Source organism: Haliotis asinina, chromosome 14, assembly GCF_037392515.1.
Source record: "Haliotis asinina isolate JCU_RB_2024 chromosome 14, JCU_Hal_asi_v2, whole genome shotgun sequence".
NCBI lineage: Eukaryota > Metazoa > Mollusca > Gastropoda > Lepetellida > Haliotidae > Haliotis > Haliotis asinina.
Genome location: NC_090293.1, coordinates 37,742,851 through 37,769,927, shown reverse-complemented (window position 1 = coordinate 37,769,927; position 27,077 = coordinate 37,742,851). Strand labels below are relative to the sequence as shown.

General features: G+C 42.3%; 1 protein-coding gene across 1 annotated transcript in view; it reads right to left on the bottom strand.

Moving 5' to 3' along the window:
- Positions 1–27,077, bottom strand: part of LOC137261524 (CWF19-like protein 1) — a 261,199-nt gene that overhangs the window by 116,796 nt on the left and 117,326 nt on the right. The window contains exon 9 of the mRNA XM_067799283.1: positions 15,588–15,687. Coding sequence (XP_067655384.1) covers positions 15,588–15,687 — 100 coding nt within the window. The remainder of the gene's footprint in view (positions 1–15,587; positions 15,688–27,077) is intronic.

Sequence of the window (27,077 nt, the reverse complement as noted above, 5' to 3'; positions counted from 1 at the left end):
TGGACCGCTGAGTCAGTCTGTGTTCAAGTTCCACGTGTACTACCAGGTCAGACGTATCCTTAAAGAGATCAGTGCCCCCCTCCCACAGGACAAAGCGTGGGACGCAACAAACAACCCATACGATAGACGGGCCTACGAACGTATTTGTAATGAATTCGAAATAAACCCGAAGACGGATTGGCGTTTGCCGGGGCCGAACCACGGGTTGGGTATTCCTTCTGATGGCGTGCGATCAGTGAAAGAACTCAGTGATCTTGTACTGAAACAAGGTAAACTACGCCCGGACTTTGCTTTGTCGAGTAATGAATGGAGGGATGATCGTATGAACTTTAAAGGTGGTGTTGCTTTCACAGTCCAGAAAGTGGAGCAGTCAACCGCAGACGGGTGGAAAATGTTCATGCTGGACACATCGAAAGGATTCACTCGTGCTGGTATAATACGCTTGAACGACTCAATTCGAACGTATGTGTGGTCGCTGTTGGGTGCGCAGTCGCAAACGCGTTCCAACATCATCGGTAAGGGAACTGCTTACGACGCTCAGAAACAATTCGTTTCCAACGTTGAGGATGCTATTAATTCTCCAGTTGATCTCCCGCGGGCCATCGAACGCTACCAAAACGTATTAGAATACGCCAGATCGAAAGTTAACTACGTGTTCGGTGTGGGGTTATACATGGCTCCGAGTGATATGCAACTGAGAATAAAAAAAATGGTGGGTTATAACAACAAAATAGTCATAGCCACGGCGGACCAAAAGTTGGGTATCAACCCCGATATTAACACCCCACATATCCCACGCACCCAACCACGTGAAAAGGGTATAGTGGCGCCACCTCCGGAGCCTAAAATTCATGTGGAGGTACCCCCTGGGGGTGTGGGGGTTTCCACCACCTATCAGCAGCATATTGATAATAAAACAGCCTTAGTGGTTGGTGGGGTAACTTTGGGACTTATTTGGTTAAAGATTTCTTAGCCGCTACGTACACCAGACCCGCCACGGCGACGATGGCTGCCCACAGGTTTTGACTGAGCCACATGGCAGTTTTAGACAGAGCGCCCAACAACCACGAGACGATGCTACCCAGGATGCCGGGAAGGGCTTCGGCGGCTTTACCAGCCAGTTTAGCTAGGCCTTCCCCGAGTTTTTTGATCCAGTCTTTAACACCACCACCACTTGGAGTTCCCCCGCCGCCGGCAGGCCCCACAGGGGCACCCCCCACCAGTGACACCACCAGGGTTGATATGATTAAACCCAATGCAGTCAGAATGCTGGCGATGGTGATCCCTTGCTCCCGGAATAATATCCGAATCCTGTTGGCTAAAGTTGTATCTTCGTTCAGTATTCTATCGATTGTTTCCCGAATACGACTGATCTGGGATCGAAGATGTTCACGATTCGAGGAAGCGGCTTCCAATCGTGTACGTCTCTCGTCTTCTAAATCGCGTAGTCGTTCATTGATACGATTCTTCATATCATCGTCGTCAGTTTCGGTGAGTTTGGTTTTTTCCCTAGCGATGTGCTCGTCGATTTCGTTCAGTTTCCCCATGTTGTTCACGAGTTCTCCACGCACGCGTTTCACGGCTTCGTCTAAGCCGTACAGTTCCCTTACCGGAAAGTCAAACCCCGGTAACGGTTTGTCCCAGTAGGTGCTCAACAGTTTTTCTATGCTGTCCGAGGCTTCTGTAGCACGCTCTGGCGTCATTTCATCTATAGTGGTGAGGTGGGATCTGGTAGCTTGCAGATCTTCTTTAACGGTCTTAGGTATTGCACCACCGTAATCACGCATGTTTAGATGTTCACGGATAAATTCAGCACCACCATTGCGGCTGGCTAGAGTTGACAAGGCCAGTGGTTTTTTAGTGATCTTGTTAAAGAGGTCAACCTTTGGGGCAGACTTAAGACGTAGAACACCCTTTGTATCAATAAAAAAATCCTTATGGTATCGACCCTGGGGTTCAACGTAGTTTTTATCGCTTTTTAAACTTTCGTAATAATCATTTACCGTTGTTTCTAAAAGTTGTTGGCTCAATGGCAAACTAGTAAATGAGGTCTCCTGCTCATCATATGCCTGGGCACTATCGCCCCGCATATCATCCATAGGTATGTCTTCATCCATTAGTATTAAAAATATATTTCATTTATATAACAATGTACGGTAGAAAATTAGATCCTTTCAGAAAATTGAGAGAGCCATTAGGTGCCAGAGCCGTGCGACAGTCGGTGACCATCACCAACAATCCCAGCAAGATAGACCAGAACCAAACTCTGCTGGTTAGATTTCCAAACCTTGGTGAGAATGACCTCATTGTACCAGGCACTGTTCGACTGGCGTTCAATATCACGTTGACCTCCGACAACGATAAACGCGAGCTAGTGCGTAACGTGGGTCGAGCTATCATCAAGAAAACGACCGTCAAGATCAGCGGTAACGAGGTACTGAGCATCGACGACAGCGACGTGTTTCACTGCTACAAGGATCTCTGGAAAAGCGAGAGAGAACGAGTCAATGATGTGTACCAGGGTATCAGCAAATCAACCCGGGCGCGCATAGGATACGTCTTCACGACAGACCAGCAAGACAAGCTATCGGACGGTGAAAAGGCCATCGCTCTAGCATACGGGAATCGATTCTGCGTGCCACTCGACTTCGAGTTGCTCACGGGACACGCGCCGTTTTACCAGGCCGCGCTGGGTGATAGGCTCGAATACGAGCTCACGTTTAACGACTATAGCAAAGTAGTGCGTACGCCGAACGGTGATGAGGCCAGTTATGCCATAGACAACATCTCTCTGGAGTTCGACATGGTCACTAGCCCGGAGCTGGCCAGGCAGGTTCGAAGCCAGTACTCTGGGAAGATGGCCATCCTATACGATCGCGTACTGAGACATAGATCAGTCGTGCGAGATAAGAGCGACACTGTGTGGAATATCAACCTTAACGTGCCGGCGCGATCGATGAAAGGTATCCTGGTCGTCCCCGTGGAGGATTATGATCCATTCCGGAGGGACAGCGAGAAGTTTTTCAACCCCGAGATTGAAAAGGTGGAAGTTACCATCGAGGGCGTGCCCAACCAGCTGTTCAGTCATGGTATGAGGCCACACCAGCAGTGGGATGAGATAAAAAAGCTACCAGTGGGGGATTACATAACAAAGGACCTGGACCTCGGCTCCGTGCAGATCGGTGAATACCTGACCACCAAGTATGCCCTATGGTTGGACATGCGATCCACGGATGATGATAAACTGCACGGTAGCGGGCGTCGTATAGATAACGGTAGCGAAGGGATAACCATCCAGATTAATAAGAAGGCTCAAACCGCTGGTAAGTTGAAATTATATCTGTACGTTATTATGGACGCGCAACTTAATATAGACAATGGGAGATTCGTGCAAGCCATCTATTGAGGGGGGGACACCCCCCCACACCCCCCGAGGGTACCCACCACTACCCACTGACCCACACTGCGCTATCATATGCGGGCAGACTGGTTGTGGGAAGACAGTTTTCGTGTTGGATATGTTGGAGGGTTACTACAAGGATGTGTTCGATAACATTGTTATCATGTGCCCTACTCTGGGCATGAATAAAACGTACGCGCGACCTTGGGTAATGACGGACCCGGACGTACACAAAATCGACCCTGGAACACGCCTGCAGGACTGGTTGAAAGCTCTTCACGAGAAATTTAAAGGGGAACCGACGCTGTTCATACTGGACGACTGCAGCGCTAATCGCGAGATAACAAAAAAGAGAGACATGCTATCGTACTTGGCCTTCTCCGGCCGGCATTCAAATCACAGCGTCTGGGTGCTAACGCAGAAGTTCAACTCGGTGTTGAAAGACCTCAGGGAGCAGACGCGATGGGTGGCCTTATTTCACTGCAAGGACAGGGATTCGTTTGAGGAGTGTTTGAGAGAGAACGATGTGATGAGTAAATTAGAACGGGAACGGGTGAAGAAACAGCTCGCTGAAACTAAACACGCTAAGCTCGTACTAAAGACCGACCAACCAGTAGCATATATAGTTTGCTAAAGCTAAGCAAAGCTAAGTAAAAGCTAAGCAAAGCTAAGCAAAGCTAAGCAAAGCTAAGCATATAGCTATGATATTTGAAGTATTTGTCGTGTGCAACTTAACTTTCATTTCTCTGTGTTTTGCCTGTATCGGGTATTATATAGTTAAAACTAAATCTTACTTGTTATATTATAAGATGGAGTGTGAGGAATTGCTCGAACAATTGTCGCCCGCAGGCCCCACTGATGACAAGCGAGAGAAACTGGTGGCGTTGGCTGTTGGCGGCAAAGCAAAACATTACTTTGGAGACTACACCCCGGATAAAATTAACAAAATGCCAGCCGAAGAAATCGATAAGCTGTACGCTAGATACGAGTCCCGGCTCGGAGCAGAAATGACAAAGACAATAGGATCGGCTATGACCCAGATATACACCGGTATTGTGTCACACTTCCTTCCCATTCCACCAGAGCGCCGACTTTACCTGTGGGAGGACCTAGATAAAGACCCTTTTATCGAACACGCCGTGAGCTCTATCAGCTGCGGGCTGTACCACAAATATGGTATGTTGTTGGCTCCAGTGACGGCGGCGATTATCACAGCAAAACATTGTCAATTTGAGAGAAAGAATAATAATAATAGTATAGATGGATGCTGCACAGGAAACCCCAGTGGAGGTACCCCCAACAGTGATGGAAGTGACTCCTTCACAGGAGACCAGGGAACCAGTGGGGGAAGTGGCCCCTTCACAAACAGTAACCAGACAGAAGAATCCTAAGAGAGTAGCTGCCGGTAAAAAACGGTGGTGTAACCAACATAAAGTGACCAACCCCCGACTGTTGTTGGCTGTAGGCGTAACTGCTGCCTTGGCTATCTCGTGGTTATATACACGTGAGGGACGTGAGGTGGTACCTGAGGTGGTAACCCCCACTGTTGGGGGTGTGGGGGGTACCCCCACCGTCGACCCGCATATCATGTTATAATTTAAAATATTTTATATCATATACATAATGTCTGAGGGGAAAACGTTCGTCAACGACGCATACCACGCCACAGTGGTAGCCAGTCTAGCAGTAGGGTACGCTCGGTTGACTAAAATGGTGCTTAAACAACCAACTATCAAGCTAGATTTCAACCTGCAGGATATGGGTATGCTCATAATGAACCTTGGTATGGCGATGGCCACAAAAGACATCCTAGTAAAACAAGGAATAATACCTGATAATATAATGAAATAAATATAGGGATGGCCACGATAGCTATGATGGTCGGTGGGGCGTTAGTGAATGCCCTGGCATTTTCCGGAAGTAATTTCCTCTTCTCAAAACTACGAGATGATCACGCGGCTGAAATACAGGAAGAAAGGAAGCGACACGATCTCGCTACTGAGAAATTACAAAGAGCACAGGCCGAGTACGCTAAAAAACGCCTCCAGAGGATCGATTTTATTAACGAACAACTCACGCGTGAAAACCATGCCGTTCAAACATTCAACGATGTCGATGAAGCAATGAAAGAATACTATCTACTAACTGGTAAACAATTGGAACCGCTCAATAAACCCACACTCGCTCAGTACTACACACCATCCAAGGGACAAATGAATCGTGAACTGGGCTTCATAGTGTTGGGTATAGCAGCTACTGCGTTGGTTGCTAAGCAATTAAACTAAAATACTTATATAAGTAAACATGAGACCCGCTCCATACCGATGTGAATATATACTTATGGGGAAGACCGAGGCCTGTGGTAGGAAATGCAGGAATCAGGGGTTCTGTTGTTTCCATATGGGAAGTCCTAACTACACGTGTTCTGTGTGTGGTATCGGGGTTAAAGGGCACTACTGTTTATGTAAAGCTCACGGAGCGAACGTAGTCAGACATCAACTCATATACGAGAATAAAAAAGGCTACATAAAAGAACGTAGGCGACTGCTCAAGATAGCCGCTTAAGAGTTACCTCCCCTTACTGTGAACCAATTAGACATTAGTTCTCTTAGATGTAAACACCATGTCTACTACTGTGCGCGAGCTCAAGAGGGTCGCAAAACAGAGAGGTGTTATCGGGTATTCTAGAATGCGGAAGCCAGCATTGTTGAGATTACTAGGTTTAGAAGCCCCTCCTACGGTAAAACAATTAAAAGCTCAAGCGAAACAGCTTGGGCACACGGGTTATTCAAACCTGGGGAGAGCCGGGTTAACCGCATTGTTATCACATGCCCCCGTAGCAAAACCTCTCACTGTAAAACAACTGAAAACCGAGGCACACGATTTGGGTTTAGGCGGGTATTCCCGTATGAGAAAACCACAGCTTGTAGAATTATTACGACAGAATAGAGCTATTAACCTACAGTTCGTGCGCACTAAGCACGCTGTAGGTAACTATTTGGGAAGTTGGCGCATGCTCGTCGATAGAAATATAGACATTACAGATATCAAGCCTCTGATAGCTGATAAGGTCAACCAGGAACTAAATAACCTAGGAAGTATCAAGTTTCAGATCACGGTGAAAATGTCGCTCGATAAGGAGGGCACCACAGGGGTCACTGAGTATTTTCAACCTTACTTCCGAGGCCAACAAGAGGTCGTCACACATACAGAGACCATTGACGCATCAATCGATAATAGTTTTCAGCAGATACGAGAATACCTAGAACGCTACACGCACATGGGGTCCGGGTGGGCTGTAGATAAAATCGATAACGTCTATCTAGACATAGCTAAATACGTGCCGTTCAGAGGTGGGTCATACCTAGCCTTGTCTCCCTACTATAAGAACAAACATGCCATAGTAAACGTTAAGAATAGAGGAAACGATTGCCTGAGGATATCTATCAGGTCAGCCTTATTTCCAGCTGCCACTCATTCAGATAGGCTTTCTAGCTATCCCCAAGATGATGGGCTTAATTGGGATGGTATAGATGAACCCACCCCCATATCCCAGATCACTAAAGTAGAAAAACAGAATAATCTGGCTATAAATGTCTTTGGGCACGAAGGTAATACAATAATAATACACAGGGTCAGCACGGTGAAGGATTGCCAAGTTATCAATATATTCATGATCCAGCGAGGTGAAAAGTATCACTACACGTGGATAAAACATCTCAGCCGGTTGTTGCACGACCAGTCGAAACACAATGGGGAAAAACACTTTTGTGTACGATGTCTACACGGTTTCAGTCGAGCTGATTTATTAGAATCCCACCGGGATGATTGCCAAGGTGTGGGGCAGACGGCCATACGAGTCGAAATGCCTAAGGAAGGTGAAAATATCCTAAAATTCAGTAACCACAAGAACCAAATGTCTGTACCTTATATTATATACGCCGACTTTGAAGCCTTAGTTGTGGGTGGGGATTCCCCCACACCCCCTAGTGGGGGTAGCTTCACCCACAAGACACAAGAGCATAAAGCCTGCGGTTTTGGATACATCGTCGTCCGTTGTGACGGGGAAACGAAAGCTCCTGTAGTGTATAGGGGCCCTGACGCGGCTGAAAGGTTTCTAAAGTGCTTGCAGGAGGAAGAAAAAATTATTAGGAATACATTGTATAGAATCGCTCCCATGCGTATGACCCGAGCCGACAGGCTAGCTCACGCTAGTAGCACTAACTGTCACGTGTGCGACTCACCGCTTAACGGTGATTCGGTGAGAGATCACTGTCACATAACTGGTAAGTATAGAGGCGCCGCTCACAACGCGTGCAACCTCAAGCTTAAAATCAACCCTAAGACAATAAACATCCCCGTTGTCTTTCACAACTTGAGAGGGTACGACTCACATTTGATCATGCAGGCCATCGCGAAAATCGATGGTAATATATCATGCATCCCCAACAACATGGAGAGATACATCTCCTTCAGTTTAAACGGACTTAGGTTCATTGACTCTTTTCAGTTCCTCCTGTCGTCACTCGACAGTCTGGTCAAGGCCAACAATACCTTCCCTATCACCGATCGATACACAGACGCCGAGACTAGACACCTGCTCATGAGGAAGGGCGTATACCCATATGAGTACATGGATAGCTGGGCGAAGTTCACAGAGACCAGACTACCTCCTATCGACTGCTTTTATAGCAAGCTGAATGAGGCGTCCGTCTCACGAGACGATTACTCGCACGCGATTAACGTATGGAATAAACTGGGTTGTAAGAACCTGGGTGATTATCACGACCTGTACTTGAGGACAGATGTACTGCTGTTAGCCGACGTGTTTGAAACATTCAGGCGGACATGTTTAAAGCAGTATAAACTCGACCCCGCATGGTATTACACCAGCCCAGGTCTGTCGTGGGACGCCTTGCTTAGAAAGACCGGAGTTAATTTGGAATTGCTCACAGATTACGACATGCACCTATTCATTGAGAAAGGCTTGCGAGGTGGGATTTCCATGGCATCCAAACGATACGCTAAAGCAAATAATCAATACGTGAAAGGTTACGATCCTAACAAACCAACCAATCACATTCTCTACCTCGACGCAAATAACCTGTACGGCTGGGCCATGAGCCAGTATCTACCTACAGGGGGATTCGAATGGGTACCCCACGTTGATGTTATGGAGGTTGCACTAGATTCGAACAAAGGGTATATCCTCGAAGTTGACTTAGAGTATCCCAAGGAATTACACGCATCGCACAACAGCTACCCCCTTGCACCCGAACGTATGAGGGTTAACCCAGACTGGATGTCTGAGTACCAACATAACTTGTCAGGTGGTCGTGTGACAGACGTTGAAAAACTCGTGCCTAACTTAATGAATAAGACCAAGTACATCGTTCACTATCGCAACCTACAGCTGTACCTGTCGTTGGGTATGAGGCTGACCAAAATACACAGGGTTCTCATGTTCGACCAGAGCCCATGGATGGAGCCCTACATCAGAATGAACACAGACCTACGAAAAAAAGCCACCAGTGATTTTGAGAAAAATCTCTACAAGCTCATGAATAACTCGGTGTTTGGTAAGACTATGGAGAACCTGAGGAAACGCGTGACCGTGAAGCTGGTTAGATCTAGTGAGGAAGACAAGCTCAGGAAATTGATAGCCAGTCCAGCATTCAACCGTAGCAAGATATTCACAGACGACCTGGCTGCCCTACACATGAAGAAAAGCCACATAAAATTCAACCGACCTGTTTACGTGGGGATGAGCATCCTCGATTTATCCAAACACCTGATGTACGACTTTTACTACAACGAGCTCAAGAAACAGTACGGCGACAGGTGCGAAGTGCTGTACACTGACACGGATTCCCTGCTGATGGAGATTCGAACCGAGGACGTGTACGAGGACATGAAAAAACACATCGATTTATACGACACCAGCGACTACCCTAAGACCCATGCCATGCACAGTACGGTAAATAAAAAGGTCCTAGGTAAGATGAAGGACGAGTGTGCTGGCACGCCCATAGCCGAGTACATAGGTTTGAGGCCTAAGATGTACTCCATACTGAAAGCCGACAATAGCGAGATCCGGAAGGCTAAGGGGGTTAAGAAGTATGTGGTGAAACAACACATCAAACACGCCAGATTCAAGGAAGCTCTGTTCAAGACCCGTACCTTTAGACATAAAATGAACACACTTAGAAGTGATGGGCACAAGATATACGGACTGACTATAAACAAGACGTCCCTGTCGCCTATGGACACGAAACGTTGGATAGCTATTGATGGTATAAACACATACGCGTATGGACATGAAAAAATTTGAGTCTATTTACTACAGCCCGCGTGGGTACTGGAAAGGAGCTAGCGCAGTAGATAAGCTAGCTAAACTAGCGCGAGTACCCCCGGAGGAAGCCAAAGCGTGGCTTGAAAAACAAGCCCTGTGGCAGATCTATTTGCCTGCACCACGCTACGTACCTAGAAGGAGGTTCGGTATTAACATACCTAATAGCATTCACCAGGCAGACCTACTGTTCCTACCTCACGATAAGAGGTACAAGTATGCCTTAACCGTAGTGGACGTAGCCAGTCGTTACAAGGAAGCCGAACCCTTGACCACGAAAGATTCGGCCCAGGTAGCCAGAGGATTTGAACGTATATACAAACGCAGCCCGCTGACGTGGCCAACAGAGCTGCAAGTTGACCCCGGACGGGAGTTCATGGGTGCCGTGTCACAACTGCTAGCCAAACACGATACAAAGGTCAGGCGTGGCACGGCCGGAGCCCATCGCAGTCAAGCCATAGTTGAGAGATTTAATAGGACTTTGGCTGAGCGCTTGTTCGGCTATCAGTATGCTAGGGAGATGACCACCCCTGGAAAACGATCGACCGAATGGGTCACGAGGTTACCCGAGGTGGTGTCGGCAATCAACCATGAAGTCACCCGTCTCACCGGTAAGAAACCGGCAGACGCTATCAAACTAAAATCAATAGTTGCAGAGTCGGCCGCTCCATTGCGTGGGAAGGAGAAACAAATACCAGATAGGGCCCTAGTGAGGTATCTATACCAGCCGGGGGAACACGAGGGCGATAGCCGTAAGCGAGCCACCGATCCTATATGGTCAGTCAAAACTTACAACATAGATAAAGTGGATATGAAAGCCGACGAACCTAACTTATACTACTTGAGGGGTGGGCCGGGTAGGGGGTTTGTAAGAGAAGAATTATTGATCGTACCGTACGGCACAGTGTTACCGCCTGCCAAGTCACGGTAAACGTGATGGCGTGGCTTTGTAGTAGGGGCAATAATAGCAAGAGCTAATGGTCCCACCAAAGCCTCATTTAGTAAATGAGGCTTTTTAGAGGGGGTTTTTGAAAAGTGGTCCAGAACTCTCATTACCTATACTACTTCCTAGTCCCTTGATAAGTACTGGGAACCAATTTTTCGCTAGCAGTAAGACACGTCCAAAATCTCTTTTATCAGCACCGTCTGTTTTATCTTCTTGATGACTTTCGGTAGGGGAGAATGTGTCGGCATTCAGTCCGGTACTGAAGATACGAATGTGGGTATCTGCTTGTTGAACCTTGTGGCATATAGGTCTGTTTGCTGATATCCGAATGTGTGACTGACGAGTCAAAACGCCTCTCAATGTAGCATCCATTCCATTAGAGATGGTTGTAGAGGGTGTGACAGTGCGTCAGCCATAATGCTGCATATACCTGGGCTGTGACATGCGTTTGTGTGGAGGTTCAAGTCGTCGACGAGGATTGAAAGGTGAACTGTATCAGTGTGCGAGATTGAGTTGACCCTTGCTTGTTTATGTACAATGCTACTGTGGAGTTGTTTGTATGAACCATCAGTAGTTTGTTCCTCAATGCTGTTGACCAATGACATACTGCATTGTTTACAGCTTTCATCTCCAGGTGGGTGATATGCTGAACGGATTAATAATTATGATGGGTCACATTTCGTTTTAATAGATGGTCAACACTTTTAGGATTCTGGTTTTCAGGAATATATCTGCTCCTAGTTTTCTGTGTGTTTACTTCCGGGAGACTTATTCAAGGGCATTCTACAGTGTTGACGATTGTGGTAAGTGCCAGAACTTTCGGGAAATGACTTAGTATATATAAAAAGGCTAGTTGCTGTGTTGAGGGTGACACTCATTCATATTTTTAACTGTAGGATACATCACTGCCAATGCTTGATCATGAAAACCCGTCAACGCCTGACCTACATTATCCCCTGTCACACCGATCGCTGTGTTTACATTCTGCATAGTTGATTCTCTCTCACACTAAAACTTTGGTGAGTTTACTATATTATATTTTTGTCTCACTTGTATTGAATTTGTAATCAGCATTGTAAAATTGACTTGTGACTTTGTATACCTTGCTCTTGTTGCATAATAATACATAATTTGAACGTTGATGACTTGTCTTTGTTCTGTTTTGCTGATTCACAAGGGGATTTCTTACATCGTTTGTCATGGTAAATTCTTAACCGCAACACTACATAGTGATGTAGTGAATCAGGAACCACTGCAATGGGCATAGTGGTAGATGTCCTCGTCTGGTCAAATCCTGTGCTGATGTGAGCAGACCAAGTCGACATTGCCACTGTCGCAGTGGTAACGGAGAGATTAGAGCTTGTTCTATCATGGCTTGAATTTTTACCCATCGGTCCTCTTGGACGACAATGCAGTTCAACTGAGTGATGAATAAAATCCTGAGGAATTGAAAATTTATGCTGGAGTCCAGATGTAATGGAATGTGCAGGTAGGCATCTTGTAGATTGATGCTGGCTAGATAATCCACTGGACGGATGAGAAGCCACATTTGTGGTAGATGGATAATTCTGTTCTGTTCTGGCTTCAATAGATAATCCTTGTTGAACTCCTTCATGTTGTATTGAAGTTGAAACTTTTCCTTGGAATTATTCTTGGGTACCAGAAAGATTGCAGAGTAGAATCCTGTGTTAGTCGATCCTGGTGTAGTTTTCCAACTGTGCCTTTCTCCAAAAGTGATGATGTGGCATCAGCTAGCTTGTCTCCTTGCACAAAGAATGCCGAGTCTCTTCTGAGAGGTGGTGTTGCCTGTAGTGGGATCTTGTTACCATCTCACAGGATGCTCATGACGTAATCGTCATTGACCTGTTCCATGGGAGTGCCTGTTTCCTCCAGCTGAGCGACAAAAAGAGCCCTTGCGTTGTACTTCTGATCTCTTGCTCTGTGGACCCCGGAGTATTCTGTTTTGTTGGAATAATGATGAGACATCTGCTTGAGGATAGTAGTCAAAGTGTTGATTGACTCTATCATCATTCCTTCCCTGCAGTCCCGAGTAATGAATTTAGCGATGTCTTCAATTCTGCTGTCAAATATCACGGATGCTGAACAGGGGGCACGATACAAGGGTTCAGTAAAGCTGTCTCCCCAAGATGATGTTGATAGGAGACCTTGCCGATGTAGTAAATGCAATCCTGCCAACGTCGAGGCTTGGTGCTCTGAAATGAATTGTTGATCCTTCTTCTAATTGATAAGTGCGGAGATGATCATCCTTTCTTCTTCATTTTCCGGGTTGCTGAACCTGGAGATAAGAGCCTCATGAGTCTTGGAACGAGCGAGTCTGAAGAAGGTATGCCAAAAGGTTGTATCCAGCTGAGTCAGTTGCTTATTCTCCACTTTGTTGGATCTATTCTGAGTCTCATTGATGAGCTTGTATGATTCGTCTTCTTCGGGCTACTTCTAGGTGTATCCTTCGAATAACTACCATTTCATGAGTGCCATGAGTCCGTATCTGGTGAGGATGATGAACGGTACATTAGTGGTGAACGGATGCATGAACGGATCCTGTGACTGCAGTGCAAGCAGTGGCAGTTGGTTCTGAGTGTAGATGTTGTAGATGTCTACATAGATATTAGACTCTCTGAACGATGCAGCATACTAGATGATTCTGCCTGCTGATGATTTGTGCCTCAGGAAGTAGTAATGGAGGTTCGTCGTAGATTCGTCATGAGGGATAATCTCATCGCTGAAGGACTTCGAAGAAGTCGTGGAGTTTTGTTTCAAGACGACTTCTACTTCTTAGGTTGAGATCATCCCGATTCTGAGGACGTCCTCTTTTGAGATCTAGAAGAAGACTCACTGGTATCTCGACCATGTCCTCAGGGTATGTCTGGCTGATCACAACATGCAGTTACAAGACACCGAATCAACCAATTTAGACATGACTAGTGACAGTCTACGTTCTTTGTCCTTCGCATGGTTTGAATAGAATATAAATATATGCAACTTCTGAATCAGATAAGTTCTTGAAAGTTCACAGTGAACAAATAGGTTTGCATGAAAGACTTACTACATGTTGATCAACAACAATAATTTACACTGGGAATATGAAAAAATGCGTCCAAAACGCAAGAAAATTTATAAATTGAAACAATAATTTTACATAATGATGATAGTAATTACAATTCAAAAACCGAATACAACATATTTTGATCACAAGACCGAAAATTAAGCAAAGTGCCTCTAACCGTCCTCGTCGGGCGATGAAGGAGAGAGTGACAAGCATGGCTGGTTATATGACCATAATGGTAGGAAAGGGAGACTTCCGATGGATGAGTGTGTTAAACATCAGAGACAGAGGTAGGAGATAAGCATAATAAACATGAGTCACGATATGAGAAAATTGGTTCTTAATTTTGATTCTGTTGATAATATATGGTCATTTGAAATGCAATAGTGAAAAGTGATAGATCTAATATATTAATCATACACTAGTTAGGTCCTAAAACTATGGAAGCATATTAGGGCCACGGTGAAAATTTTTTTTTGTGTCACTATCTCCTACGTAGGAGATAGTATGTCCTAGGTAGGACTTACTATCTCCTACATAGGACATACTATCTCCTACGTAGAACTTACTACTTAGTATCTCCTACGTAGGACTTAGTACTTAACATCTCCTACATAGGACTTACTATCTCCTACGTAGGACTTACTATCACCTAAGTAGGACTTACTATTTCCTACGTAGGACTTACTATCTCCTATGTAGGACTCAGTACCACCTACATAGGACTTACTATCTCAAAGAATTAAAAAGAAGATGTAACCAAGAAAAATTAGTTTTAGTGACGTGTTTCAATTATCTTGATGTGAATAAATGATTTATGTATTTGTACCCCACAATATATGTGATTTTTAAGAAATTTCTAAGGTTTTTTTTATTTTATAAAAATGGCCTCAGTTCTACCTGATGATGGGGCTAGAACAAGACCTGAAATGTTGTACTCCAGAATTGACAAGATGTAACCAAGAAAAATCTGTTCAACTACTGACAAGTTGGAATTTACTGTAGTTTACAACAATGATATACAACAACTCTGTACAATAGCAATATGCCCCCCTGGCTACCCTAGATAAAATCAAGTTTGATGAAACTTTCTAAGCTTCCAACGATCATTTGACTTCATTATGGTATTACTATCATGAGACCAGGCACAAGATTAAAAACAATTTTCTTAAAGTAATACGAAAAATTAATAAATCCAAAGTGCCCATGTTAGAACCTGTTAGACAATTTTCAAATTTCACTTTGACCAGGTTTCCAAACAAGTTAAAGGGAGTAGAGAGTATTAAAATGAACCATTTGATCCAATATAAAGGATATAGACAATACAGTGGATAGTCGGTTGACATCGTCCTTGGAATAAAATATCATCTCCTCATATTTCTATTGTTGTCTCTTACTTTGTAACAAATGTACCTTAGTAAATTTACACAGAATGACTGTCAATCTGTACAACACTTTGTAAATATGATGTGTCTACAAATAATAATGTTATTCATAATCTATGTTATTATCTGGAAAAGATTCAAAGATTAAGGAAAACGATGAATACTTCTTTATTACTTCGCACATAAATTAAACATTCTATAAAGATTGTATCTTGGGCCGCTGACCTTTCAACTGAATTTTTTTTTGTCTTTTCTTTTCAAAATAACACTTGTTATTTTCAGACTGGGCACTCCCAGCTTCAGTGGACACAAGATAATCATTTCTAGTGGGAACTCATCATTTCCTTGATTGGCATTTTGGTAGCACCTTTCCTCCATCATAGAAGTCTATGAACACAGACAAGAGACTCAGATTATCTTCCCATACAATTTTTAGGCATTACCTTGTCTTCTCTTCTTGTTCACATAATCATCACTTTCACCACGTCTTTTTCCAGCCATTGCTCTGTCTCCTCCTTGCATGTCATAGAAAAACTGTGTACCCTGGAAATTACATAAAAACTATCTGTTGCTGACCAGATAACATCAAAATGGCATTTACCATACAAGGTGACAAAGCCAAAGCAAGTGACAAAAGTGTTTGCCTCTTGACTTTGTTTTGTAGTTTAATATTAGGGGAAAATCTGGTATCAATTTAAGTCTGCTCTTCTGGCAAACCATGAGAACTATTCTGAGTCCATCTCTCCAGACCTGACAGGAATACTGGATAGAACATATGAACATATGCAGCTACACAAGCAAGAATCAAAGCAGAAATATAGAACAATAGCTATAATGAACAAGAACCCACTTGTATCACAACTTCGCGCAAAACACAAGATAACAAGGTAGTACATGACACGAAACTTTAATTACATACAAATGTTTCACACAATATGGGGACTACCTCAGTTGCCTACTGTGTACCCTGAGGTCGTGGTGACCTGGGTAGAGAGAGGCCCTGGGGTTGTGTTAACCCAGACCGAAAGATTAAAATGTCTTGGGGTCTTGTCATGTGTGTATACACATGAATACATGAATACCAACCACCAGTACTATCTATCATAATGGAATACATGACATGCTAACGTAGGCAGAGCCAAGGGGTTCAGTGGCTTAAAACAATGGATAAAGTAAACCTGTGTGCGACTGATGGTTAATAAAGGTAAATAACATGATGTCATGTCCGCCTTACTGAGCATGTGCAGGGCATGCACATGTAGCCGTGTGTTTGATAGTTCGGCTCTGGGCTGTTGCTCAAGACGACACAAGGCAATGGTGGTGAAGATGAAGATTTATTTAATGGAGAATGAAGCTGTTGCTGAGCCAAGTTCTGGAAAACGAAATGATGCTTCCACCTCAGCAACAGCAAGTGAAGTCATAAAATTTCAGAACCAAGTAAATAATTCAAATATTAAATAGTTCAAATTATCACAGTACTGTCAGCTAGTGTATATATCACAGTAAATTATTCAATATCCTTTCAAAGTACCTGCATAAAGTTGTTCAAATATTCAAAAGCACATGGTCCAAGCCATTTTTACAATTTACCTTAATTAAAATGTATATTCCTAAACTTGTAGAATTATTGATTAAATTTTACTTTTAATTATATTTTACGTAAAGGATATAACACTATCCCGAGGTTTTGGTTGGACATATAAGCATTCAGGGTTGGCACCAAAACTTCGGGATAGTGTTATATCTGTCATATAAACCAAAGGAAAAGGCGATAAATATATCAAAATTGAGGTTTATTGTGACGAACAGAGATGGACGATAAGCGAGTAACCGTTTACACTAAAAACTATTGCCCAAACACAGCCACTCACCCGCCAGCTGTAAACAGCATGATCTGCACGTGGTAACTGTCGCGACTACACGTGTCTGCACGCTGGCTCGTCGTCAGTCGCTACTGTTACTTTGAAGAATATGGAGTGAGAAGAAGGTGATGACATTTTCATAATGCAATCGCAATCACAATCGCGTGAAATGGATAGCGAAAGCAGTGACAGTGATCGTGAGTTTGAGTTTAGATTCGGCGAACCACTTGATAATAACGCCATTGATAAAGAACTTGAAATTTGTGTTCCTAAGTCTACAAAACACAAGAATGATTGGGCTGTTGCTGTGTTTACTAGATAGCAGGAGGAAAGACGTCAGAGAGCCATGAAATACAATTTGGATTTGCCGAAGGTGTGTTTGTCAGAATGTTTATTCAAAATGGGTGCTGAGAACCTTAACCTCGCCCTGAAATTTGTCTTGTTTGAAGCGCGGAAACAAGACATAGGGTTGTATCCATCTCATACATTGTATGGTATATACACCTCGTTACAAAGCGCCATCAGAGCAAAGGGATGCACGGTGAACATGTTTGAAGATAAGGAGTTTGAAGATGTCGTCGATGTCAGTGTGGAGTGCTGGGAGACGACAGAGGAAGCAGAGGAAAAAAGCTCCGAAGAAAGTGCGGGCATATGAAAACATTGACAACAAGGACCGATGTTACGTCAGTATTTTCCAGAAGTACAGATCATTGTGGTGAGTATATTTCCTGTCAATGAATCAAAATTTAAAAACAATAAAGAAAAAATAAAAAAATAACAAATTTAACATCTATACGATGAAAATATTAAGATTTTCTTTCAATTAAGTGGATAAAATATTTCAGAAATCATTCTTTGTTTTTTTTTAATACAGTGTGGATGGCAAAACGAACGATTACTTCTACTTCACTCCTCGCGCCAGACCCAAGGATGGAAGTTGGTTTCTGAAAACCCTGGGTGGCCACCATACCCTCCAATCTACAGTAAAACGGCTTTGTCAAGAAGGTGGTTTACAGGGTAACAAAACAAATCATTCATTGGGAGTTTCAGCTGCCACAAGGCTTTTTCAGGCCAACGTCGACGAGCAAATGATTTGAGAAATGACCGGTAAGAATACATTCGACATTGCTAGACAATATTTTAATGCTTACATTGTAACAATTATCTCATTCACGTAACACACATTGTAGCCAATGTAAACAGCACTCAAGATTAATTACGTTTGAAATAATCTAATTTCTAAGATCAGTCGCCATTATTTCACAACCTTTTATTTAGACAAAGCTACTTCATGTGCTTTGAGATATGTGATCTTACGAACACTTTATTTATACTTTTGCCTCTTTCTTTCTAGGTTACAAGAGTGAAGCTGTTCGTTCATACAAACGGACCTCTGATGACCAAAAATCTACCTTGTCCAACATCCTTACGTCAGCGCTAAAACGCCAGAAGGGTATCAAAGCTACATGTACGGTATCTCCAGACAAAGAGTTGAATGTCAATGCCGGAAGTTATGATTACACGATGCCATTTAGAAAGTGGTCAAATGCAACATATGTCATATTTGGGATTTCACTTTCTTAGTAAAGTACAAATTCTAGTACTTTTTTCGGTTGAGTCCCATCCGGGATTCGAACCCGCACCCTCAGAGTCAGGCACCTAATCGCCAGCACACAAAGTCAGCCGCCTAGCCTGCTCAGCCACCGCGACTTCCACTGCCAATGTACACTTATCAGAGGGGTACACAAAGTACGCAATCTAGACTACCAGTTGTCCGACTTTCATTTTGTGTGGAAGTCGCGGTGGCTGAGCAGGCTAGGCGGCTGACTTTGTGTACCAGCAAGTAGCAAGAAAAAAGGTGACAAGAAAATGATGATCGTTTGTTGAACAACTTTTTTATCCGGTTGTCCCAAATTATGAGACACATCATCAGAGTCTGTCGATTTCATGTGGCTGTGCAAACTTTGGTTTTGTTGCAATGATTAGATTTTGTGTTAGTAAGCAATTCATCGGTCTCAAATGGAATCAAATGGACTGTACAGTCTGTTCAACTAGAAAGTGTCAGCATGAATTGCTAAATATATCAGTTTAGAAAGGTTGTACAGTAAAGTACCTTTATAACAAACTCCAAGGGACCACTGAAATTAGTTCGTTATATCCATAGTTCGTTATTCACGAAAATCATAAATATTATGAGGCAACATGTTTTAAAATAACCCATAACCTAACACCTTTTCATCTATTAGAAATTAAAGAGGAGCACATAACAGAAAAAGTTGTTTAACAACGTGCCATCATTTTAAACATAATTGTTGACAGTTGGACAGTCAGCAATAGTCATAGCCTAAGTAATGCTTCCATGGAAAATGCAAAAAGATAAAATACACATTGTGTAATGTGTAATGATGCCATACGTATGACGTCAAAGTGTTTTACAGTTATGGCGTCACAATGCTAATACCTCTGTCACAAACGTATTAGACTTGAATTAGGCTTGAATAGCAGATAGCTGAGTGTCACCACACAAGTTGAATTCCTAGGAAAGAAGACCTTTAATGCTCGATATCATTTTGCTGATGTTGGTGTTGAGTGAGTAATTAATAAAATACAAAACTATGTCCTGTGTAACACCATATTTCTGAAACTGATACTCGCTTTCACTTGTTAGATACCAAACCATTGACTCGTTTCATAAATATGGCATTACATGGGACATCGTTTGGTATTCTCTCTATATATGATGTACGTTAGTGGCATTTAGAGTTTGTTACAGATGAATAGGTATTTTATGGATTAATCATCTTTAGTCTTTTCCAAACGGCTCATGCCAGATCCTTCATCATGACGTTGTCCCTCTGAAGTCATAGCTGCACTAGAATGTCACACTAAATACAAGAGTGAGTGAGTGAGTGAGTTAAAATTTAATGTCACATCGGCAATATTTCAGCCATATCGTGACGGGAACGGAACATTAAAATGGAATATATGAGTATTATAACAATCAGTCGACGAAGGACAGTAAAACAACTAGAACATCACAGAAATGAATGTAAAACTAGTAGCTATGCCTAAAACAATTTATCTATAGAGGACAATACAATATAAAACCGGGCTATAGATTGCCAACAACTGAAGGTAGATCACCATACTAGGGACCATGGGGACTTACAGTACTTTTGCTACCTGCATGGACCCTAGCTGGATTTACATCATCCCCTCAGCCGTCAGCAAGTTCGGAAATCTAGCCATACAATAAAAATACACTTATACTACCATTAAAAACGTGGAAATTTAGAATTTACTGTGTATGTTTGTGGACTTACGTACCCTCTCAGGAGGACAATAATTTTACAATACTTCAACCCCCTTTGAGGGTACAGCCACCAACAATTCAAGTTACTAATTCAAACTACCAGTCATTAAAATACATCTATTTACAGAAACATATTATTCAAATTTCAACCAAAAAATCAATTTCTTTTAAAAATAAAATATAATTAAATGAGAATTAACGCTGGTAAAAAGATCCTTAATTGTTTTAACTGTAAAATACTTATCCCTTGTGATGGAGAATTCAACACAGTCAAGCAGAATATGCTTGACCGTGACTCTCTCATCACAAGGGATAAAAAATGGAGGATCTTCACCTTTTAACAGGTACACATGAGTGTATCTAGTGTGGCCAACACGACATCGTCGTAAAATAACCTCTTCAAATCTGGACTGACAACCCAAGTGGGTATAACCAATGTAAGGTTTTGTCTCATGTAATTTATTGATACCCACTTGGGTGTCCCACTTCTTTTGCATCAGATCACGGATATAAGATCTAATGGTGGCTTTGTAATCACTATAAGGAATAAGAAGTAGTGTCACAGATTTGTTGAGTGCTGCTTTAGCAGCAAGGTCAGCCAATGTGTTACCAGAAATGCCTACATGGCTGGGTAACCAACAAAAGACGATGTCGTATTGGCCAGTAGCAAGATCATTATACAATTCAATAATTTCTATTAAAAGTGGATGTTTGCAAGAAATATTTTTAATAGCCTGAAGGCAAGAAAGAGAATCAGAATAGATTATATATTGTATACGTTTCGGGTGTCTTTGAATATATTTGAGAGCTGTTTATATGGCATTAGCTTCTGCTGTAAAAATAGAACTATTATCTGGTAATCTAGAAGATATTGTTCTCGATCCAATGACAGTGGCACAAGCCACTGCGCCACCGTCCTTGGACCCACCTGTAAATAAGGGTTTGTACTTGCTATATTTATGCTTTAATTGATGATATTCTTGTTTATATTGTAAGTCATTTGTTTCTGATTTTTTAAAAGATGTTAATGTTAGGTCAACTTGTGGCCTAACCAACTGCCAAGGAGGAGAAGAAAGAAGACGGGAAGGCGATATACTTTCCAGCTCAATACCGGCAGAAGAAATAAATGGTTTAATTCTGTGCCCAAGAGGTGGAACAAGAGAAGACTTTTTGTTATACAAATCCTCATAAAGGGGATTGAACACACAGTTATAGGCAGGGTTAGATTCATTAGAATATAATTTAGTAATGTACTGTAAAGACAATTTTATACGACGTTGATTAAGAGATGGTTCATCGGCCTCAACGTAGAGACTATCAATAGGTGAAGTTCTGAAAGACCCAAGGCAAAGTCTTAAGCCTTGATGGTGGACAGAATCAAGAAGTTTAAGGTTGCTGTTGCAGGCTCCACCATATACGATGGAACCATAATCGAGTTTCGAACGTACGAGTGATCGATACAGGTGTAAGAGGGTTGCTTGATCCCCTCCCCACTTTGAGCTGGAAACAACTTTCAACAAGTCAAGAGCCTTCAAGCATTTAGTTTTAAGGGACTTGATATGAGGCAGAAATGTAAAATGGGAGTCAAAGATTAGGCCCAAGAACTTGGCCTCCTTTACAACTTTGATGGGAGTGCCATCTAGAGATAGTTCAGGGTCCTTATGTGGTTTATATTTTCTTCAAAAATGTATACAGTTAGTTTTGGATTTAGAAAATTTAAAGCCGTTTTCAAGACACCATTTATTTATTTTGTTTAAACACAACTGCAGTTGCCGTTCAATAGTATGCATATTTTTCCCACGACAAGAAATATTAATATCATCCACAAATCCATCAATTGAATCGTTTAAAACTTTTGATAAACTGTTTATCTTTATGCTAAAAAGTGTGACAGACAAAATACTGCCTTGTTGAACACCCTGATCCTGATTGTAATGATCAGACAGGGTAGAACCCACTCGAACTTGAAACTGTCTGTCATTTAAAAAATTTGCTATAAATTGAGGTAAACGACCTCGCAAGCCGAAGTCATGTAGGTCTCTTAAAATACCATATTTCCAGGTTGTGTCATATGCTTTTTCTAGATAAAAAAAGATAGACACAGCATTTTGTTTATTAATTAGTGCATTTTTAACAAATGATTCTAAACGCACTAAGTGATCGACAGTACTTCTGTTTTTACGGAAACCACACTGTATATCAGTTATAAGGTTATTTGTTTCCAAGTACCAAACTAGTCGATTATTTATCATGCGTTCCATGGTCTTGCAAACACAGCTAGTTAATGAAATCGGACAATAATTGGATGGATCCGTATGATCACGTCCAGGTTTAGGTATGGGTACTACCATGGCGTCACGCCATGAGGGAGGAAAGTTACCTGATGTACAAATATCATCAAAAATATTGAGAAGAGTTTCTAGGCAGGATTCTGGTAAGTGCTTCAGGAGTTGATAATGTATGTTATCAGCTCCAGTAGCAGTGTCATGAGCTTGATCAAGAGCAGTATGGAGTTCATGAATAGAAAACGTTTCATTATAATCTTCCCCATTATCAGAATTGAAATTAATAGTTTTCTTTTCTTCTTGTTTTTGATATTGCTGGAATTTTGGTACATAATTTGAAGAGGAAGAGTGTTTAGCAAGGGTTTTACCTAGTTTATTAGCAATATCTGATTTATCAGTAAGCAATTGATCTCCATGTTTGAGATTATGGACAGTAGATTTAGTACCTTTACCTTTGATTTTCTGGACCATGTTCCATACCTTTGACATGGGTGTCTGAGAATTTATTTTGGACACATAATTTTGCCAAGATTGGCGTTTGTTTTGTTTAAAAGTACGCCGTTCTTTAGCATTTAAAATTTTAAATTTATTTAAATTATGTACCATAGGATGGCGACGGAAATAATGTTCTGCCTTTTTCCTGGCCTTCCTAGCTTGTTTGCACTCATCGTTGAACCATGGTTTTCTTATGTGTGGAACTACAGAGGAATTTGGTATACACTCATCAGCTATGGAATTCAGTTCATCAAAAAAACATTTGATAGCATCAGGAACGTCAATAAAAAGTTCGGGTTTAAGTTTTTCAGCACACAGTGTTTCATATAAAGTCCAGTTAGCCTTTGTAAAATTCCGCCTTGATGATGGAGGAACATCAGATGGAGTTACAGCTTTTAATATAGTAGGAAAATGGTCACTTCCACAGAGGTCATCGTGGACTGACCATTCGAATTCATTTAATAGTTTTGAATTTGTAAGTGACAAGTCGAGAGCAGAATAAGTCCCTGTACCAGGGTGTAAATATGTGTTGGAACCATCATTATAAATACATAAATCATTGTCAGAACAAAAGTCCTCCAACAATTTACCTCTAGTGTTTGTATTTACACTACCCCAGAGTGGGTTGTGGCCATTTAAATCTCCCATTATAATACAGGGCTTCGGGAGCTGATCATATAGAGCTTGAAGATCGGTTTTGGCAAAAGCCGAAGATGGTGAAATATAAAGAGAGCATAGCGTAAACGCTACATGTAAAGTAATTCTCACTGCAACAGCCTGCATATTAGTATTAAGTGAAACAGGGCTTTGAATAACGTTTTGTTTGACTAGAATGGATGATCCGCCAGTGGCCCTAACACCCAGAGGTGAAAAACAATGATATGCATTAAAATGACGGTCAAATGCATCTGTTTGTTTTAAATATGTCTCTTGGAGACATAACGCTGAAGGTGTGAAATCTTGGACTAATAGCTGTAATTCATGTAAATTAGTCCTCAATCCTCTGCAGTTCCATTGTACAATATTATTTTTTGGGATCTACCCCGCACTCTTTTTGAGGGCGACAAGCTATGTGCCCCAGAATGGACGTTTTCAGAAACGTCCATATCTTCAAGAGACCCATATTTATTAAACAATTGAATTTTATTTTGTGACCCCTTAGGAGCTCTGCCACTTTGTTGTTTTGAAGCATCAGACTTAGGTTTGGGTTTAGTTTTAACAATTTGTTGTCTATCAGCTGTTGAATGAGACTCAGAGCGTGACTGTGAAGATGACTTATGATCAGAGGACTTTGATGTAGTAGGAAGTGATTCCTCAGTCTGGGATGATATAGCAGGGTATAAAACCTGTGGGGAGTCGGAACTGACCCAAGTCAAGGTAGTTTGGCATCCTGTGGATGATTTTGTTATTTTAGAGCTGGATTCAGATGATGATTTTGCTACTGTAGCATAACTTTCTAGAAGGTCAGATCTCTTCACCAGTTTCTTTGCCTCAGAAAAAGAGATATTTTGGGTGAACTTTATTTTGTTAATCGCCATTTGCTCTTTCCATATTGGACACTGTTTTGACGAAGATGAATGGTTGCCTGAGCAGTTAGTGCATTTTTTAAAGTCACTGTCACAATCTTCTGTTGTGTGTGTCTTCTCACAACAGTGAGCACACACAACAGACAATGTGCAGGTAGATACACCGTGTCCATATTTCTGACATTTAAAACACCTGAGCGGGTTGGGGATGTAGGTTTCAACTTGGATATTGCAGTAACCCGCCTTTACTGATTTGGGAGCATTCGGCAATGAAAAAGAAAACAGATAGGTATTTGTTTGGATTGTTTCATTGTTTTTTCGGGTGGAAAAGCGCTTCACATACAGCACACCTTGATCCTTCATTTTGCATGCTATATCAAGCTCGGACATGTCAGCAAACAACCGATCACGATCTCTGACGATACCTTTACTTGTGTTCAAGGTCTTGTGAGCAGAGACCGTGACCGGAATGCCCACAAAAGATTCAATGTTCATCAGATTGGTTGTCTGCTGTTTCTTGCCACACTCAATTAGCAGTGCACCCGAACGCAAGCGTCTAATGTTCTTAACATCCCCAGCAAGACCTTGAATGCCCTTAATAGATACTGCGAAAGGGTTCAACTTCAATGGTGTCTTGTCCGGAGTCTCAATAACGAGGAAACGTGGCCAATACTCAATCGATAGAGACGGTCTATGAGAGGTATCAACGGGATCAATTTCAAGTGGACGTTTGGTTTTGTGGGGGGGTATTTCATAAGCCATGATTGGTGTCATATGGTTTATCATCCGAGCTCCCCACCCACCACGGAGTATCACAAGGACAATGCTAAAGCAAGCGGGCCTCAAGCTTGCAGCACCGAGGATACCTGGATGATATACTCCAGCAGAAGAATTAAGAGATTAATAATTCTACCAGATTGGCCCATGAGCCACCGCCTTCTGGCATAGGACTCTAGGCAAATTACAGAACAACATACTTCAAATTCAAAACGTTTTAGATTATAAAGCCAAGTCCAAATTTACAACGATTCCAAATGATATATGTGCATTGATAAATATAATAATACCCCATGCACAGGGCTTGGCATGACCAGCCAATTGGTCGAACCGGGCCAATTCGACCACCCGTCTAGGCGAAGTCAGGGCCGAAGTGGTGTATTGAGCAACAGGAACATGGTTGCATGCTCCTATTGCCCTCAACCACCAGGATCCCCTCCTCCGCCGACACAGGGCTGCAACCCACCGCACCGCAACCACCGCAAATATCCCCCCGGGTCCACTACGGGGATGTCGGCGAGCTCTTGGCATTACCAAGGAACCCACCACGAGGAGGTGGCTCGCCACGGGTGCCCACACTTACAAGAAAGAATGCAGCATAAGTGTAGTTGAAAACTTGACCTCTCATTTACACAATGATGACAAATTCATGCTAGAGCTGAAACTTGTAGGCTTCTGAGAATAAATAGATTTTAAGACATAAATTAGTAATGAATCGTGACCAAGGTGTCTATCTTCAAAGCGTGAGGGACCTCTTGATTTAACGCTTTGATGAACGATGAACTATTGATAAATGCGAAGTCAATAATCTATTCATTCTGAGAAGCCTACTATCAAGTAATCATTGTGTATTAACATTCAAGGGTTTCCTCCCATAATGCGTACCTATCAAAACACAGATTTAAATACATTAATTAACACAGCCAGTCAATTTATTGGCCTGGTCCACTCCCATACCACAATGGATTACCTCTGTGTTAAGTCACTGTGTAGTAGTGCACTACAACATCTTCAACACTGCTCCATTTTTTAATCTGCTGGTGATATAGTTGAGGCCATGTTTACAGGATTAGACGGTTCAACTCCTCCCACCAACCTTATTCAAATGTAACCTTAAAACAATCAAATAACTTTGGCAATGTTCTCACTAACATTAATACTTCCTTCTCCTATGTATATATGTTAAACATGGGTTTCAACATAGACAAACTTTGCTATGTCCAGACTTAAAAAAGCAAGATGGTTACTAACAATAAGGTGAAGAAGGAAAGTGTCTACTGTGCAGGTGTGTGGACATCATGCAGTGAAAAATGTACAACTGTCAGAGAGTATGTTTGTGGCACTTCAGAACACTATGATCCACTCAATGTCAGGTTCCATTATGTACCCACTGGTATACACACTCCTTCCGGATCATCAGAGAGCAACCTACCAGTACACCAAACCCTTCAACCTCCTCAAGACAAGTTTCAACAAACGCTCACTCAATCCCTAGCTCCATCTGAGTAATATAAACAATGGGGGTACGGGCTCACCCCATATAACCCATGGAATAAGAAACTATCCTTCCCTCACTCATATTAATTTATAAACCCCATAACACTACTACTTTTCACCTCCCCTGTAAAACAGTCTTCTTATTGATATGAAAGACTGTTGGGGTACGGGCTCACCC